The sequence below is a fragment of the Mustelus asterias genome, chromosome 2 (genome assembly GCF_964213995.1).
Source record: "Mustelus asterias chromosome 2, sMusAst1.hap1.1, whole genome shotgun sequence".
Taxonomy (NCBI): domain Eukaryota; kingdom Metazoa; phylum Chordata; class Chondrichthyes; order Carcharhiniformes; family Triakidae; genus Mustelus; species Mustelus asterias.
In genome coordinates, this window is record NC_135802.1 from 1,796,285 (window position 1) to 1,816,583 (window position 20,299).

At 48.0% G+C, this 20,299-nt stretch overlaps 1 protein-coding gene across 2 annotated transcripts in view; it reads left to right on the top strand.

The window, feature by feature from the left end:
• LOC144504518 (uncharacterized) overlaps positions 1-20,299 on the top strand; it is a 152,700-nt gene that overhangs the window by 89,450 nt on the left and 42,951 nt on the right. For both annotated transcript variants that reach the window (XM_078229917.1, XM_078229927.1), the window contains exons 7-8: positions 2,093-2,271; positions 8,175-8,316. In XM_078229917.1, the coding sequence (XP_078086043.1) occupies positions 2,093-2,271; positions 8,175-8,316 (321 nt within the window). The remainder of the gene's footprint in view (positions 1-2,092; positions 2,272-8,174; positions 8,317-20,299) is intronic.

Here is a 20,299-nt window from a genome sequence, read left to right on the forward strand (position 1 = left end):
CACCCAGGTTGATAGGGTTGTTAAGAAGGCGTACGGTGTGTTAGCTTTTATTGGTAGAGGGATTGAGTTTCGGAGCCAGGAGGTCATGCTGCAACTGTACAAAACTCTGGTGCGGCCGCATTTGGAGTATTGCGTACAGTTCTGGTCACCGTATTATAGGAAAGATGTGGAAGTGCTGGAAAGGGTGCAGAGGAGATTTACCAGGATGTTGCCTGGTATGGTGGGAAAATCATATGAGGAAAGGCTGAGGGGCTTGAGGTTGTTTTCGTTCGAGAGAAGAAGGTTAAGAGGTGACTTAATAGAGGCATACAAGATGATCAGAGGATTAGATAGGGTGGATAGTGAGAGCCTTTTTCCTCGGATGGTGTTGGCTAGCACGAGGGGACATAGCTTTAAATTGAGGGGTGAGAGACATAGGACAGATGTTAGAGGTAGGTTCTTTACTCAGAGAACAGTAAGGGCGTGGAATGCCCTGCCTGCAGCAGTGGTGGACTCGTCAACGTTGAGAGCATTCAAGTGGTTATTGGATAAACATATGGATGATATTGGAATAGTGTAGATTAGAGGGGCTTTAGATTGGTACCACTGGTCGGCGCAACATCGAGGGCCGAAGGGCCTGTACTGCGCTGTAATGTTCTATGTTCTATGTTCTAACCCCGTGCTGCACCTGTCCTGGGTGTGTTTGATGGGCATGATTTGGAGATGCCGGCGTTGGACTGGGGTAAACACAGTAAGAAGTTTAACAACACCAGGTTAAAGGCCAACAGGTTTATTTGGTAGCAAAAGTGTTTGATGGGGACAGTGTAGAGGGAGCTTTACTCTGTATCTAACTCCGTGCTGTACCTGTCCTGGGAGTGTTTGATGGGGACAGTGCAGAGTGAGCTTTACTCTGTATCTAACCCCGTGCTGTACCTGTCCTGGGAGTGTTTGATGGGGACAGTGTAGAGGGAGTTTTACTCTGTATCTAACCCCGTGCTGTACCTGTCCTGGGAGTGTTTGATGGGGACAGTGTAGAGGGAGCTTTACTCTGTATCTAACTCCGTGCTGTACCTGTCCTGGGAGTGTTTGATGGGGACAGTGTAGAGGGAGCTTTACTCTGCATCTAACCCTGTGCTGTACCTGTCCTGGGAGTGTTTGATGGGGGACAGTGCAGAGGGAGCTTTACTCTGTATCTAACCCCGTGCTGTACCTGTCCTGGGAGTGTTTGATGGGGACAGTGTAGAGGGAGCTTTACTCTGCATCTAACCCTGTGCTGTACCTGTCCTGGGAGTGTTTGATGGGGACAGTGTAGAGGGAGCTTTACTCTGTATCTAACCCCGTGCTGCACCTGTCCTGGGAGTGTTTGATGGGGACAGTGTAGAGGGAGCTTTACTCTGCATCTAACCCCGTGCTGTACCTGTCCTGGAAGTGTTTGTTGGGGACAGTGCAGAGAGGAAGAAGGCCACTTGGCCCATCGAGCTTGCTCCAGCATTCAGTAAGATCATAAAACAAAATACTGTGGATTCTGGAAATCTGAACTTATAACATAAAATACTGGAGATGGCCAGCAGGTCTGGCAACACCGTCAGTGAAACAGATTTAACGCGTTGTGCCTGTTTGACACTTCTGCAGAACTGTTCTATGGAAGAGTCATATGGACTTGAAACGGACATTTTAGTGGCAGCAAGGGTGTGGGAGAAAGCAGGAATATGACATTAAGATTGAGGATCAGCTGTGATCATATCGAACGTGGAGCAGACTCTGGAAAGGCAGAATGTCCTGCTGCTGTTCCCAGTTTCTATCATGGCTGACCTGACCCTGGCCCCAACTCCAGTTCCTTCCTCCCTCCTATTTGATCGTACAGGACGGAATTCTCCGGCCGCGCTGGTCTAAAAGTGGAAATTCCCACCCGACCATCAATGGGGTTTCACGTTCTCCGCAACCCGCCCACTAAAATTCCAGTGGCAGGTGGGATGGGAGAATTCCGGCCACACGCTGATGTTGTAGCTGCTCTGGGAGTGTTTGAAGGGACATAGGCAGTTTAATTCTCTATCTAATGACACTGTTTGTATTCCTCTCCAATATTTGTGACCTTGTCTATTCCCTGTGGAAGGCAGCACTCTCTGGGCTCCAGGAGCAGATGTCGAAAGTTGAGAATGTTCATCAAGAGGCAGCAGAGACATTGGATTGCTTCAGTGTGACTGGCTGGATGAGAAACTCCCCAAGGGAGCTCCAGAACACTCTCTCTGAATTGAAACACCTTCGTGATGTGGCCACCCTCTATATGGAAATGTGAGTGTGGCAATGAAAGTGGCCCAGCGGCCCATTGTACATCTTTGAAAGCGCTCTCCTAATAACTCCCTGCTCTACTTCTGTAGCCCTGTAAATATCAGCTCTTCATGTACTTATCCAGTTCCCTTTGAAAGTTTCTATTGAATCTGCTTCCACTCCCTGTTCAGGCAGCACCTTCCAGATCACAACTCGCTGTGTAAAGTATGTTTCCACATCTCCTTCTCTGATTCTTCTATTAATCACCTTCAATCTCTGTCCCTCTGTCCCTCCTGCACTGAGAACATTTTCTCTTGATTTACTCGATCAAAAAACACTCATGATTCTGAGCACTGATGAAATCGCCTCTGCTCCGAGGAGAACAGTCCCAGTCTCTCCACATTCACTGAACTCCCTGCAAATATTGAAATGAATCCCCAGCACAGCTTCTCCTGGGAACTTGCAGGGGCCCTGGCAGACATATTTAAAATGTCAGTATTCACGGGGGAGGTGCCGGATGATTGGAGGGTGGCTCATGTTGTTCCGTTGTTTAAAAAAGGTTCCAAAAGAAATCCGGGAAATTATCGGCCAGTAAGTTTGACGTCGGTGGTGGGCAAGTTATTGGAAGGTGTGATAAGGGATAGGATCTACAAATATTTGGATAGACAGGGACTTATTAGGGAGAGTCAACATGGCTTTGTGCGGGGTAGGTCATGTTTGACCAATCTATTAGAGTTTTTCAAAGAGGTTACCAGGAAAGTGGATGAAGGGAAGGCAGTGGATGTTGTCTACCTGGATTTCAGCAAGGCCTTTGACAAGGTCCCTCATGGGAGGTTAGTGAGGAAGGTTCAGTCGCTAGGTATACATGGGGAGGTAGTAAATTGGATTAGACACTGGCTCAATGGAAGAAGCCAGAGAGTGGTTGTGGAGGATTGCTTCTCTGAGTGGAGGCCTGTGACTAGTGGTGTGCCGCAGGATTCCCTAAAAGTGACGTCACAGGTGGATAGGGTCATAAAGAGTGCCTTTGGTACATTGGCCTTTATAAATCGGAGTATCGAGTATAAAAGTTGGAGTGTTATGGTAAGGTTATATAAGGCATTAGTGAGGCTGAATTTGGAGTATTGTGTACAGTTTTGGTCACCTAGCTATAGGAAGGATGTAAATAAGATTGAAAGAGTGCAGAGAAGGTTCACAAGGATGTTGCCGGGACTTGAGAAGCTGAGTTACAGAGAGAGATTGAATAGGTTGGGACTTTATTCCCTGGAGCGTAGAAGATTGAGGGGAGATTTGATAGAGGTGTATAAGATTTTGATGGGTATAGATAGAGTGAATGCAAGCAGGCTTTTTCCGCTGAGGCTAGGGGAGAACAAAACCAGAGGGCATGGGTTAAGGATGAAAGGAGAAAAGTTTAAAGGGAATATTAGGGGGGGCTTCTTCACGCAGAGAGTGGTGGGAGTGTGGAATGAGCTGCCGGATAAGGTGGTAAATGCGGGGTCACTTTTAACATTTAAGAAAAACTTGGACGGGTTCATGGATGAGAGGGGTGTGGAGGGATATGGTCCAAGTGCAGGTCAGTGGGACTAAACGTAGAAACGTAGAAACCCTACAGTGCAGAAGGAGGCCATTCGGCCCATCGAGTCTGCACCGACCACAATCCCACCCAGGCCCTACCCCCACATATTTTAACCGCTAATCCCTCTAACTATGCATCTCAGGGACAATTTTTAACCTGGCCAATCAATCTAACCCGCACATCTTTGGACTGTGGGAGGAAACCGGAGCACCCGGAGGAAACCCACGCAGACACGAGGAGAATGTGCAAACTCCACACAGACAGTGACCCGAGCCGGGAATCGAACCCAGGACCCTGGAGCTGTGAAGCAGCAGTGCTAACCACTGTGCTACCTAGGCATAAAATTGTTCGGCACAGACAAGAAGGGCCAAAAGGCCTGTTTCTGAGCTGTAATTTTCTATGGTTCTATGGTTCTAAGTGCTTCAGGATGTTTTCCTGGAGCCAGACTGGGTAAAGACAGCAGATAAGAGGTATCTGGACAAATACATGAATAGGATGGGAATAGAGGGATATGGTCCCCAGAAGAGTAGGGGATTTTAGTTCAGTCGGGCAGCATGGTCGGTGCGGGCTTGGAGGGCCGAAGGGCCTGTTCCTGTGCTGTAATTTTCTTTGTTCTTTGTTATTTCCTTCCCGAAAGGGTATTACTGAACCAGACAGGTTTTCATAACAATCGACAATGTTTTCATGGCCATTATTAGAATTTTAATTCCAGACTTTTATTGAATTCAATGGTGGGATTCGAAGCCGGGTCCCCAGAGCTTTACCTGGGTCTCTGAATTACTAGGGCAGTGACAATACCACTACCTTCTTCCAAAACGTACCAGTTCACACTCCTCTCCATTACATTGCATCGACCACATATCTCCCCATTGCACCAAGTTGTTGCTGTCCTCCTGTAGTCTGTTATTAACCCTCACATTGACAGCCCAAATCCCCCCTGTGCTAAAACTGTTCTGTTATTCTATTGGTTAAAAAGAACAGGGACATTAAATTGTTTGGGACAGGAAACACTGGGCAGTGGTTTTTCAGAATAGGAGCGAGTTCCAGGATTTTGACCCAACAACAGTGAAGGAACGGCCGATATATTTCCAAGTCAGGAGAGTGAGTGACTCGGAGGGGAATCTCCAGGTGGGGGTGTTCCCAGGTATCTGCTGCTCTTGTCCTTCTAGATGGTATTGGGGGTAATGATGTGGATAGAAAACTGGTTGGCAGACAGGAAGCAGAGAGTGGGAATAAACGGGTCCTTTTCAGAGTGGCAGGCAGTAACTAGTGGGGTACCGCAGGGTTCAGCGCTGGGACCCCAGCTATTCACAATATACATTAATGATTTGGATGAAGGAATTGCTGCAATATCTCCAAATATACAGAGGACACTAAGCTGGGTGGCAGTGTGTGCTGTGAGGAGGATGCTAAGAGGCTGCAGGGTGACTTGGACAGGCTGGCTGAGTGGGCAAATACTTGACAAATGCAACATAATGTGGATAAATGTGAGGTTATCCACTCTGGTGGCAAAAACAGGAAGGAAGATTATTATCTGAATGGTGGCAGTTTAGGAAAAGGGGAAGTGCAAAGTGACCTGGGTGTCATGGTGGAACAGTCGCTGAAGGTTGGCATGCAGGTACAAAGAACAAAGAACAAGACAGCACAGGAACAGGCCCTTCGGCCCTCCAAGCCCGCGCCGCTCCCTGGTCCAAACTAGACCATTCTTTTGTATCCCTCCATTTCCACTCCGTTCATATGGCTGTCTAGATAAGTCTTAAACGTTCCCAGTGTGTCCGCCTCCACCACCTTGCCTGGCAGCGCATTCCAGGCCCCCACCACCCTCTGTGTAAAATATGTCCTTCTGATATCTGTGTTAAACCTCCCCCCCTTCACCTTGAACCTATGACCCCTCGTGAACGTCACCACCGACCTGGGGAAAAGCCTCCCACCGTTCACCCTATCCATGCCTTTCATAATTTTATACACCTCTATTAAGTCTCCCCTCATCCTCCGTCTTTCCAGGGAGAACAACCCCAGTTTACCCAATTTCTCCTCATAACTAAGCCCCTCCATACCAGGCAACACCCTGGTAAACCTCCTCTGTACTCTCTCCAAAGCCTCCACGTCCTTCTGGTAGTGTGGTGACCAGAACTGGACGCAGTATTCCAAATGCGGCCGAACCAACGTTCTATACATCTGCAACATCAGTCCCCAACTTTTATACTCTATGCCCCGTCCTATAAACGCAAGCATGCCATATGCCTTCTTCACCACCTTTTCCACCTGTGATGTCACCTTCAAGGATCTGTGGACTTGCACACCCAGGTCCCTCTGCGTATCTACACCCTTTATGGTTCTGCCATTTATCGTATAGCTCCTCCCTACATTATTTCTACCAAAATGCATCACTTTGCATTTATCAGGATTGAACTCCATCTGCCATTTCTTTGCCCAACTTTCCAGCCTATCTATATCCTTCTGTAGCTTCTGACAATGCTCCTCACTATCTGCAAGTCCTGCCAATTTTGTGTCGTCCGCAAACTTACTGATCACCCCTGGTACAGCAGGCAGTGAGGAAAGCTAATGGCATGCTGGCCTTCATAGCAAGAGGATTTGAGTATAGGAGTAAGGATGTCTTGCTGCAGTTATACACGGCCTTGGTGAGGCCACACCTTGAGTATTGTGTACAGTTTTGGTCTAAGGAAGGACATTCTTGCTATTAGAAACATAGAGGGAGCTGGACGTGGTCCTTGTGGCTGAAGGGATCAAGAGGTATGGAGAGAAAGTGGGAGTGGGATACTGAAAGTGCATGATCAGCAATGATAATATTGAATGGTGGAGCAGGCTCGAAGGGCCGAATGGCCTCCCCCTGCACCTATTTTTCATTTGTCTTTGTTTCCATGTAGCAGTTGTGAGTTTGGAAGGTGCTGCCTAAGGAGCCTTGGTGAGTTGCTGCAGTGCATCTTGTAGATGGTACACACGGCTGTCACTGTGCATTGGTGGTGGAGGGAGTGGGTGTTTGTGGATGGGGTGCTGATCAAGCGGGGCTGCTTTGTCCTGGATGGTGTGGAGCTTCTGGAATGTTGGAGCTGCACCCATCCAGGGAAGTGGGGACTGTTCCATCACACTGCTGACTTGTGCCTTGTAGATGGTGGACAGGATTTGGGGAGTCAGGAGGTGAGTTACTCACTGCAGGATTCCCAGCCTCTGACCTGCTCTGGTAACCACAATATTTATACGGTTAGTCCAGTGTTTCTGGTCAGTGAGAACCCCCAGGATATTGACAATGGGGACTCAGTGATGGTAACGCCATTGAATGTCAAGGAACAATGGTTAGATTCTCTGTTGTTGGTGATGGTCATTGCCTGGCACCTGTGTGGCACGAATGTTACTGCCACTTGTCAGCCCGAGCCTGGATATTGTCCAGGTCTTGCTGCATTTGGACACGGGTTGCTTCAGTATCTGAGGAGTTGCGAACGTTATGATGGAGGGAAGGTTATTGATGAAGCAGCTGAAGGTGGTTGTGCTTCTGGGCCAGTCTTGGTGATGGACACTGAATTCCCCACCCAGAGCACATCCTGCACCCACCACCCTCCGCGCTTCCTCCAAGTGGTATACTGATGCATCAGATGAGGTGCCGGGGGAGGGGGGCGTTGTGGGTGGGTGGCGTGTGGGTGGCGTGTGGGTGGGGGGAGATAAGGGGGGGGTGGATGTGGGGGGTGTGGGTGAGGCAGGGGTGTGGGTGGGTGGTGGGTGGGTGGGTGATTGAGGGTGGGGGGTGTGGGTGGGATGGGGGCTGGTCTGAGAGCTACCCTCACCCTGGGCTGGTCTGAGAGTTACCCTCACCCTGGGCTGGTCTGAGAGTTACCCTCACCCTGGGCTGGTCTGAGAGTTACCCCCACCCTGGGCTGGTCTGAGAGTTACCCCCACCCTGGGCTGGTCTGAGAGTTACCCCCACCCTGGGCTGGTCTGAGAGTTACCCTCACCCTGGGCTGGTCTGAGAGGTACCCTCACCCTGGGCTGGTCTGAGAGTTATCCTCACTCTGGGCTGGTCTGAGAGGTACCCTCACCCTGGGCTGGTCTGAGAGTTACCCTCACCCTGGGCTGGTCTGAGAGTTACCCCCACCCTGGGCTGGTCTGAGAGTTACCCCCACCCTGGGCTGGTCTGAGAGTTACCCCCACCCTGGGCTGGTCTGAGAGTTACCCTCACCCTGGGCTGGTCTGAGAGGTACCCTCACCCTGGGCTGGTCTGAGAGTTATCCTCACTCTGGGCTGGTCTGAGAGGTACCCTCACCCTGGGCTGGTCTGAGAGTTACCCTCACCCTGGGCTGGTCTGAGAGTTATCCTCACTCTGGGCTGGTCTCTCTCTCAGGTTTAACATTATCCAGAGTTCTGTGAGCAACTCATTTCGAATCTGCAAATCACTCCAGGAGGGTGAGCAGCTGCTGCTGGAAATCAAGAACAGGATCCTCACCAACCTCGCAGAGACTGAGAGACACAGAAAACTACTGCAGGTACGGCTCAATCACACTAATCTACATACACACTGCAACACACTGTGATACACACACACACACACTAATCTACATACACACTGCAACACACTGTGATACACACACACACACACACACACTAATCTACATACACACTGCAACACACTGTGATACACACACACACACTAATCTACATACACACTGCAACACACTGAGATACACACACACACACACTAATCTACATACACACTGCAACACACTGAGATACACACACACACACACTAATCTACATACACACTGCAACACACTGAGATACACACACACACACACTAATCTACATACACTCTGCAACACACTGAGATACACACACACACACACTAATCTACATACACTCTGCAACACACTGAGATACACACACACACACACTAATCTACATACACTCTGCAACACACTGAGATACACACACACACACACTAATCTACATACACTCTGCAACACACTGAGATACACACACACACACACTAATCTACATACACACTGCAACACACTGAGATACACACACACACACTAATCTACATACACTCTGCAACACACAGAATCACACACACACACTAATCTGCATACACTCTGCAACACAGAGATACACACACACACACACACACTAATCTACATACATAGAACATAGAACATAGAACATAGAACATTACAGCACAGAACAGGCCCTTCGGCCCACGATGTTGTGCCGACCTTCATCTGAAACCAAGATCAAGCTATCCCACTCCCTACCATCCTGGTGTGCTCCATGTGCCTATCCAATAACCGCTTAAATTTTCCTAAAGTGTCTGACTCCACTATCACTGCAGGCAGTCCATTCCACACCCCAACCACTCTCTGCGTGAAGAACCTACCTCTGATATCCTTCCTATATCTCCCACCATGAACCCTATAGTTATGCCCCCTTGTAATAGCTCCATCCACCCGAGGAAATAGTCTTTGAACGTTCACTCGATCTATCCCCTTCATCATTTTATAAACCTCTATTAAGTCTCCCCTCAATCTCCTCCGCTCCAGAGAGAACAGCCCCAGCTCCCTCAACCTTTCCTCATAAGACCGACACTCCAAACCAGGCAGCATCCTGGTAAATCTCCTCTGCACTCTCTCCAGCGCTTCCACATCCTTCTTATAGTGAGGTGACCAGAACTGCACGCAATATTCCAAATGCGGTCTCACCAAGGTCCTGTACAGTTGCAGCATAACCCCACGGCTCTTAAACTCCAACCCCCTGTTAATAAAAGCTAACACACTATATGCCTTCTTCACAGCTCTATCCACTTGAGTGGCAACCTTTAGAGATCTGTGGATATGGACCCCAAGATCTCTCTGTTCCTCCACAGTCTTCAGAACCCTACCTTTGACCCTGTAATCCACATTTAAATTCGTCCTACCAAAATGAATCACCTCACATTTATCAGGGTTAAACTCCATTTGCCATTTTTCAGCCCAGCTTTGCATCCTATCTATGTCTCTTTGCAGCCTACAACAGCCCTCCACCTCATCCACTACTCCACCAATCTTGGTGTCATCAGCAAATTTACTGATCCACCCTTCAGCCCCCTCCTCTAAGTCATTAATAAAAATCACAAAGAGCAGAGGACCAAGCACCGATCCCTGCGGCACTCCGCTAGCAACCTGCCTCCAGTCCGAAAATTTTCCATCCACCACCACCATACACTCTGCAACACACTGAGATACACACACACACACTAATCTCCATACACTCTGCAACACACTGTGATACACACACACACACACTAATCTCCATACACTCTGCAACACACTGTGATACACACACACACACACTAATCTACATACACACTGCAACACACTGAGATACACACACACACACACTAATCTACATACACACTGCAACACACTGTGATACACACACACACACACTAATCTACATACACACTGCAACACACTGTGATACACACACAGAGAGATTTGGATAGGCTGAGCGAGTGGGCGAGGATCTGGCAGATGGAATATAACGTTAGCAAATGTGAGGTTATCCACTTCGGAAGAAATAATAGTAAATTGGAATATTATTTAAATGGAGAAAAATTACATCGTGCGACTGTGCAGAGGGACCTGGGGGTCCTTGTGCACGAATCGCAAAAACTCAGTCTGCAGGTGCAGCAGGTGATCAAGAAGGCGAATGGAATGTTGGCCTTTATCGCGAGGGGGATAGAATATAAAAGCAGGGAGGTCTTGCTGCAACTGTACAAGGCACTGGTGAGGCCGCAACTGGAGTACTGTGTGCAGTTTTGGTCCCCTTATTTGCGAAAGGATATATTGGCCTTGGAGGGAGTGCAGAGAAGGTTCACCAGGTTGATACCGGAGATGAGGGGTGTAGCTTATGAGGAGAGATTAAACAGATTGGGTCTGTACTCGTTGGAGTTTAGAAGGATGAGGGGTGATCTTATAGAGACATATAAGATAATGAAGGGGCTGGATAGGGTAGAGGTGGAGAGATTCTTTCCACTTCGAAGGGAAACCAGAACGAGAGGGCACAGCCTCAAAATAAGGGGGGGCCGGTTCCGAACAGAGTTGAGGGGGAACTTCTTCTCTCAGAGGGTAGTGAATCTCTGGAATTCTCTGCCCATTGAAGTGGTGGAGGCTTCCTCGTTGAATATGTTTAAATCACGGGTAGATAGTTTTCTGATCGATAAGGGAATTAGGGGTTATGGGGAGCAGGCGGGTAAGTGGAACTGATTCGCTTCAGATCAGCCATGATCTTGTTGAATGGCGGGGCAGGCTCGAAGGGCTAGATGGCCTACTCCTGCTCCTATTTCTTATGTTCTTATGTTCTAACACACTGAGATACACACACACACACTAACCTACATACACTCTGCAACATACTGTGATACACATACACACACACCTACACACACACACTAATTGACACTCTGCAACACACTGAGATACACACACACACTAATCTACATACACTCTGCAACACACTGAGATACACACACACACACTAATCTACATACACTCTGCAACACACTGTGATACACACACACACTCATCCACTCAGACACTCACACAGATATACATAGAATCACACAGCGCACAAGAGGCCCTTCAGCCCATCAAATCCATGCTGACACATTAGAAACATCTGAACTCCCACCTAATCCCATCTGCCAGCGCTTGGTCCATAGCCCTGAATGTTATGAAGTGCCAAGTGCTCATCCAGGTACATTTTAAAGGATGTGAGGCATCCCGCCTCCACCACCCTCCCAGGCAGCGCATTCCAGACCCTCACCACCCTCTGGGGAAAAAGCCTTTCCTCACATCCCCCTCAACTCCCTACCCCTCACACAAACGGAGGTGCCAGAGGATTGGAGGATTGCGGATGTGGTTCCTATTTTCAAGAAGGGGAATAGGGATAGCCCAGGAAATTACCGACTGGTGAGTCTAACCTCAGTGGTTGGTAAACTGATGGAGAAGATCCTGAGGGACAGGATATATGAGCATTTAGAGAGGTTTGGTATGCTCAAGAATACTCAGCATGGCTTTGTCAAGGGCAGATCGTGCCTTACGAGCCTGGTGGAGTTCTTCGAAAATGTGACTAAACACATTGACGAAGGGAAGGCGGTAGATGTGGTTTATATGGATTTTAGCAAAGCGTTCGATAAGGTCCCCCATGCAAGGCTTCTAGAAAGAGTGACAGGGCATGGAATCCAAGGGGCTGCTGCCCTGTGGATCCAGAACTGGCTTGCCCAAAGGAGGCAGAGAGTGGGTATAGATGTGTCTTTTTCTAAATGGAGGTCGGTCACCAGTGGTGTGTCCCAGGGATCTGTTCTGGGACCCTTGCTGTTTGTCATTTTCATAAATGACCTGGATGAGGAAGCGGAGGGATGGGTTGGTAAGTTTGCCGACGACACGAAGGTTGGTGGGGTTGTGGATAGTCTGGAGGGATGTCAGAAGTTACAGAGGGACATAGATAGGATGCAAGACTGGGCGGACAAGTGGTAAATGGACTTCAACCCAGATAAATGCGTCGTGGTCCATTTTGGTAGGTAAAATGGGATGAAGGAGTTCAACATAAAGGGAAAGACTCTTAGTACGGGAGAGGATCAGAAGGACCTTGGGGTCTGGGTCCATAGGACTCTAAAATCGGCCCCGCAGGTGGAGGAGGTGGTTAAGAAGGCGTATGGTGTGCTGGCCTTTATCAATCGAGGGATTGAGTTTAGGAGTCCGGGGATAATGATGCAGCTATATAAGACCCTCGTCAGACCCCACTTGGAGTACTGTGCTCAGTTCTGGTCACCTCATTACACGAAGGATGTGGAAAAGATTGAAAGGGTGCAGAGGAGATTTACAAGGATGTTGCCTGGATTGAGTGGCATGCCTTATGAGGATAGGCTGAGGGAGCTCGGTCTTTTCTCCTTGGAGAGACGAAGGATGAGAGGAGACCTAATAGAGGTGTATAAGATGTTGAGAGGCATAGATCGGGTGGACTCTCAGAGGCTTTTTCCCAGGGTGGAAATGGCTGCTACGTGAGGACACAGGTTTAGGGTCCTGGGGGGTAGGTACAGGGGAGATAAGAACATAAGAACATAAGAAATAGGAGCAGGAGTAGGCCATCTAGCCCCTCGAGCCTGCCCCGCCATTCAATAAGATCATGGCTGATCTGACGTGGATCAGTACCACTTACCCGCCTGATCCCCATAACCCTTAATTCCCTTACTGATCAGGAATCCATCCATCCGCGCTTTAAACATATTCAGCGAGGTAGCCTCCACCACCTCAGTGGGCAGAGAATTCCAGAGATTCACCACCCTCTGGGAGAAGAAGTTTCTCCTCAACTCTGTCTTAAACCGACCCCCCTTTATTTTGAGGCTGTGTCCTCTAGTTTTAACTTCCTTACTAAGTGGAAAGAATCTCTCCGCCTCCACCCTATCCAGCCCCCGCACTATCTTATAAGTCTCCATAAGATCCCCCCTCATCCTTCTAAACTCCAACGAGTACAAACCCAATCTCCTCAGCCTCTTCTCATAATCCAAACCCCTCATCTCCGGTATCAACCTGGTGAACCTTCTCTGCACTCCCTCCAATGCCAATATATCCTTCCTCATATAAGGGGACCAATCTGCACACAGTATTCCAGCTGCGGCCTCACCAATGCCCTGTACAGGTGCATCAAGACATCCCTGCTTTTATATTCTATCCCCCTCGCAATATAGGCCAACATCCCATTTGCCTTCTTGATCACCTGTTGTACCTGCAGACTGGGCTTTTGCGTCTCATGCACAAGGACCCCCAGGTCCCTTTACACGGTAGCATGTTTTAATTTGTTTCCATTGAGATAGTAATCCCATTTGTTATTATTTCCTCCAAAGTGTATAACCTCGCATTTCTCAACGTTATACTCCATTTGCCATATCCTCGCCCACTCACTCAGCCTGTCCAAATCTCTCTGCAGATCTTCTCCGTCCTCCACACGATTCACTTTTCCACTTATCTTTGTGTCGTCTGCAAACTTCGTTACCCTACACTCCGTAGGGGTGTTAGGGGTAAGTTTTTCACACAGAGAGTGGTGGGCGAGTGGAATCGGCTGCCGTCAGTGGTGGTGGAGGCGAACTCAATAGGGTCTTTTAAGAGACTCCTGGATGAGTACATGGAGCGTAATAGGATGGAGGGTTGTAGGTAGGTCTAGAAGGTTATAGATGTGTTTCGGCACAACTTGTGGGCCAAAGGGCCTGTTTGTGCTGTAGTTTTTCTATGTTCTAAATACTTTCACACACATGGTTGTGCACACCATAAGATATAGGAGCAGAATTAGGCCAATCAGCCCATCAAGTCTGCTCCAGCATTTGATCCAGGCTGATACATTTCTCAAACCCATTCTCCCACTGTTTCCCTGTGACTTTTGATCCCCTTACAGGAACCTATTTCTCTTCTTCAACACATTCCACTCACACACACACACACACACACACACACATATATACACACACACACACATATATACACACACACATGTACACACATACACACACACATATATACACACACATATATACACACACCCATATACACACACACATACACACACACACACACATGTACACACACACATATACACACATATACACAGACACGCAAACTCAAACACACACAGACTAGAACACACATACACACACCCATATACACACACACATACACACACACACACACAGCATTGGAGAGAGATAGGATCAGACAAGTTAGAAAAGTGTTTAATTGGAGTAAGGGGAATTATGAGGCTATCAGGCAGGAAATTGGAGGCGTAAATTGGAAAGAGGTTTTCTCAGGAAAATGTACGGAAGAAATGTGGCAAATTTTCAGGGAATATTTGTCTGGAGTTCTGCATAGCAACGTTCCAATGAGACAGGGGAGTTATGGTAGGTTACAGGAACCATGGTGTACAAAGGCTGTAATGAATCTAGTCAAGAAGAAAAGCTTACAAAAGGTTCAGGGAGCTCGGTAATGTTAGAGATCTAGAAGAGTATACAGCTAATAGGAAGGATCTTAAGAAGGAAATTAGAAGAGCCAGAAGGGGTCATGAGAAGGCCTTGGCAGGCAGGATTAAGGAAAACCCCAAGGCATTCTACAGGTATGTGAAGAGCAAGAGGATAAGACGTGAAAGAATAGGACCTATCAAATGTGACGGTGGGAAGGTTTGTGTGGAACTGGAAGAAATAGCAGAGGTACTTAATGAATACTTTACTTCAGTATTCACGATGGAAAAGGATCTTGGTGGTTGTAGTGCAGACTTGCAGCGGACTGAAAAGTTTGAGCATGTAGATATTAAGAAAGAGGATGTGTTGGAGCTTTTGAAAAGCATCAAGTTAGATAAGTCGCCGGGACCGGATGAGATGTACCCCAGACTACTGTGGGAGGCGAGGGAGGAGATTGCTGAGCCTCTGGCGATGATCTTTGCATCATCAATGGAGACGGGAGAGGTTCCGCAGGATTGGAGGATTGCGGATGTTGTTCCTTTATTCAAGAAAGGGAGTAGAGATAGCCCTGGAAATTCTAGACCAGTGAGTCTAACCTCAGTGGTTGGTAAGTTGATGGAGAAGATCCTGAGAGACAGGATTTATGAACATTTGGAGAGGTATAATATGATTAAGAATAGTCAGCATGGCTTTGTCAAAGGCAGATCATGCCTTACGAGCCTGATTGAATTTTTTGAGGATGCGACTAAACACATTGATGAAGGAAGAGCAGTAGATGTAGTATATATGGACTCCAGCAAGGCATTTGATAAGGTGCCCCATGCAAGGCTTATTGAGAAAGTGAGTGGGCATGGGATCCAAGGGGACATTGCTTTGTGGATCCAGAACTGGCTTGCCCACAGAAGGCAAAGAGTGGTTGTCGATGGGTCATATTCTGCATGGAGGTCGGTCACCAGTGGAGTGCCCCAGGGATCTGTTCTGGTACACTTACTCTTTGTGATTTTTATAAATGACCTGGATGAGGAAGTGGAGGGATGGGTTGGTCGGTTTGCTGATGACACAAAGGTTGGAGGTGCTGTGGATAGTGTGGAGGGATGTCAGAAGTTGCAGCGAGACATTGATAGGATGCAGGACTGGGCGGAGAAGTGGCAGATGGAGTTCAACTCAGATAAGTGTGAGGTGGTTCATTTTGGCAGGTCAAATAGGATGGCGGAATATAATATTAATGGTAGGACTCTTGGCAGAGTGGAAGATCAGAAGGATCTTGGGGTCCGAGTTCATAGGACGCCCAAAGCAGCTGTGCATGTTGAGGCTGTGGTTAAGAAGGCGTATGGTGTACTGGCCTTCATCAATCGAGGAATTGAGTTTAGGAGTCCTGAGATAATGTTGCAGCTATATAAGACCCTGGTCAGACCCCACTTGGAGTACTGTGCTCAGTTCTGGTTGCCTCATTACAGGAAGGATGTGGAAGCCATAGAAAGGGTGCAGAGGAGATTTACAAGGATGTTGCCTGGGTTGGGGAGCATGCCTTATGAGGATAGGTTGAGTGAGCTCGGCCTTTTCTCCTTGGAGAGACGAAGGATGAGGGGTGACCTGATAGAGGTGTATAAGATGTTGAGAGGTATTGATCGAGTGGACAGTCAGAGGCTTTTTCCCAGGGCTGAAATGGTTGCCACAAGAGGACACAGGTTTAAGGTGCTGGGGAGTAGGTACAGAGGTAGATGTCAGGGGTAAGTTTTTCACTCAGAGGGTGGTGGGTGCGTGGAATGGGCTGCCAGCAACGGTGCTGGAGGCGGATTCGATAGGGTCTTTTAAGAGACTTTTAGATAAGTACATGGAACTTAGTAAGATAGAGGGTTATAGGTAAGCCTAGTAATCACTAAGGTAGGGACATGTTCGGCACAACTTTGTGGGCTGAAGGGCCTGTATTGTGCTGTAGTTTTTCTATGTTTCTATGTTTCATACACACACACACGCACATACACACATACACACATACATACATACACATACACACACACACAGACATACATACATACACACACAAACACACATACATACAAACACACACACATACATACACACACACATGCACACACACACACATACACACACACGCATACATACACACACACATACACAAACACACACTCAAACACACACACAGACAGACACACATACAGACTCAAACACACAGACACACACACACAGATTCAAACACACACACACATACAAACTCACACACACAGACTCAAATACACAGACACACACACAGACACACACTCACACACACACTCACACACACTCACACACACACAAATACACAGACACACACACAGACACACACTCACACACACATACACACACTCACACACACATACACACACTCACACACACATACACACACTCACACACTCACACACACTCACACACACACACACACACACATACACACACAGACTCAAACACACAGACTCAAACAAGGACACACACACACATACACACACACAGACACACACAGAAACTTCCTCTCAAACAGCACAGTGGATGTACCTACGTCAACTGCAGTAGTTTAAGAAGATGGCTCCTTCTGATGGACAATTATGGATTTGGAGTGTTGTGTGCAGTTCTGGTCACACGCGACTGGAAGGACAGGGGAGCTTTGGAGAGAGTGTGTCGGCTATGATGAGAGGTTGAATAAACTGGGATTGTTTTCACTGGAAAGATGGAGGCTGAGGGGAGACCTGATAGAGGTCTACAAAATGATGAGAGGCACAGACAGGGCGGATAGTCAGAGGCTTTTCCCCAGGGTGGAAGTGTCAATTACAATTACTTCTGTTGTGGGCAAAGTTTTGGAAAGGATTATAAGAGATAGGATTTATAATCATCTGGTAAGGAATAATTTGATTAGGGATAGTCAACACGGTTTTATGAAGGGTAGGTCATGCCTCACAAACCTTATTGAGTTCTTTGAGAAGGTGACCAAAGAGGTGGATGAGGGTAAAGCGGTTGATGTGGTGTATATGGATTTCAGCAAAGCGTTTGATAAGGTTCCCCACGGTAAGCTATTGCAGAAGATACGGAGGCATGGGATTGAGGGTGATTTAGTGGTTTGGATCAGGAATTGGCCAGCTGTAAGAAGACAGAGGGTGGTGGTTGATGGGAAATGTTCATCCTGGAGTTCAGTTACTAGTGGTGTACCGCAAGGATCTGTTTTGGGGCCACTGATGTTTGTCATTTTTACAAATGACCTGGATGAGGGCGTAGAAGGATGGGTTAGTAAATTTACGGATGGCACTAAAGTCGGTGGAGTTGTGGACAGTGTGGAAGGATGTGGCAGGTTACAGAGGGACATAGATAAGCTGCAGAGCTGGGCTGAGAGGTGGCAAATGGAGTTTAATGTGGAAAAGTGTGAGGTGATTCACTTTGGAAGGAGTAACAGGAATACAGAGTACTGGGCTAATGGTAAGATACTTGTTAGTGTGGATGAGCAGAGAGATCTCGGTGTCCATGTGCATAGATCCCTGAAAGTTGGCACCCAGGTTGATAGGGTTGTTAAGAAGGCGTACGGTGTGTTAGCTTTTATTGGTAGAGGGATTGAGTTTCGGAGCCAGGAGGTCATATTGCAACTGTACAAAACTCTGGTACGGCCGCACTTGGAGTATTGCGTACAGTTCTGGTCGCCGCATTATAGGAAGGATGTGGAAGTGTTGGAAAGGGTGCAGAGGAGATTTACCAGGATGTTGCCTGGTATGGTGGGAAGGTCTTATGAGGAAAGGCTGAGGGACTTGAGGCTGTTTTCATTAGAGAGAAGAAGGTTAAGAGGTGACTTAATAGAGGCATACAAGATGATCAGAGGATTAGATAGGGTGGATAGTGAGAGCCTTTTTCCTCAGATGGTGATGGCTAGCACGAGGGGACATAGCTTTAAATTGAGGGGTGATAGACATAGGACAGATGTTAGAGGTAGGTTCTTTACTCAGAGAGTAGTAAGGGCGTGGAATGCCCTGCCTGCAGCAGTAGTGGACTCGCCAACATTAAGGGCATTTAAATGGTTATTGGATAAACATATGGATGATATTGGAATAGTGTAGGTTAGAGGGGCTTTAGATTGGTTTCACAGGTCGGCGCAACATCGAGGGCCGAAGGGCCTGTGCTGCGCTGTAATGTTCTATGTTCCAGAGGGGGGCGCAGGTTCAAGGTGAGAGGGGGAGAGTTTAAGGGAGATGTGCGGGGGAAGTTTTTCACGCAGAGAGTGGTGGGTGCCTGGAACGCGCTGCCAGAGGAGGTGGTGGAAGCAGGCACATTAACAACATTTAAGAGGCATCTGGATGGGTCCATGAATAGGGAGGGAATAGAGGGATACGGACCGAGTAAGGGCAGGAGGTTTTTGTTTAGTTTAGACAGGCATCATGATCGGCACAGGCTTGGAGGGCCGAAGGACCTGTTCCTGTGCTGTACTTTTCTTTGTTCTTTGTGGGCAATAATGCAGGTCTCGTCAGGGATAACCATATCGCAGGAAAGGGTAAGGAGCTATTAGATAGAAACCCTACAGTGCAGAAAGAGGCCATTTGGCCCATCGAGTCTGCACCGACCGCAATCCCACCCAGGCCCTATCCCCATATCCCTACATATTTACCCGCTAATCCCTCTAACCTACACATCTCAGGACACTAAGGGGCAATTTTGGCATGGCCAATCAACCTAACCCACACATCTTTGGCCTGTGGGAGGAAACCGGAGCACCCGGAGGAAACCCGCACAGACACGAGGAGAATGTGCAAACTCCACACAGACAGTGACCCGAGCCGGGAATCGAACCCGGGACCCTGGAGCTGTGGAGCAGCAGTGCTAACCACTGTGCTACCGTGCCACCCACGAGGGAGCTGGGGAGGGGTGGGAGGTTGTCTCTTTCAGAGGATCATCTCTCCCCGGGACCTTCCTCCAGCCCCACCATCCCAGGCCTTTCGCCTGGGAATTGATTGCATCCTCGAGGCCGCTCCTACGTCCCCGGTACCCCGGACAGTTACCTTTCCCTTCACTTCCCAGACTTGGGAATTGAAAACTAGAGGGCATAGGTTAAGGGTGAGAGGGGAAAGATTTAAAAGGGACCTGAAGGGCAACTTAATCACGCAGAGGGTGGTGCGTGTATGGAATGAGTTGCCAGAGAACATGGTTGAGGCAGGTTCAATAGCAACATTTAAAAAACATTTGGTAAGTACGTGGATGGGAAAGGATTAGGTCAGTGGTTCCCAAACTTTTTTCACTGGGCCGCACTTTTAGAACGTAGAACATAGAACATAGAACAGTACAGCACAGAACAACGATGTTGTGCCGAGCTTTATCTGGAACCAAGATCAAGCTATCCCACTCCCTATCATCCTGGTGTGCTCCATGTGCCTATCCAATAACCGCTAAAATGTTCCTAAAGTGTCTGACTCCACTATCACTGCAGGCAGTCCATTCCACACCCCAACCACTCTCTGCGT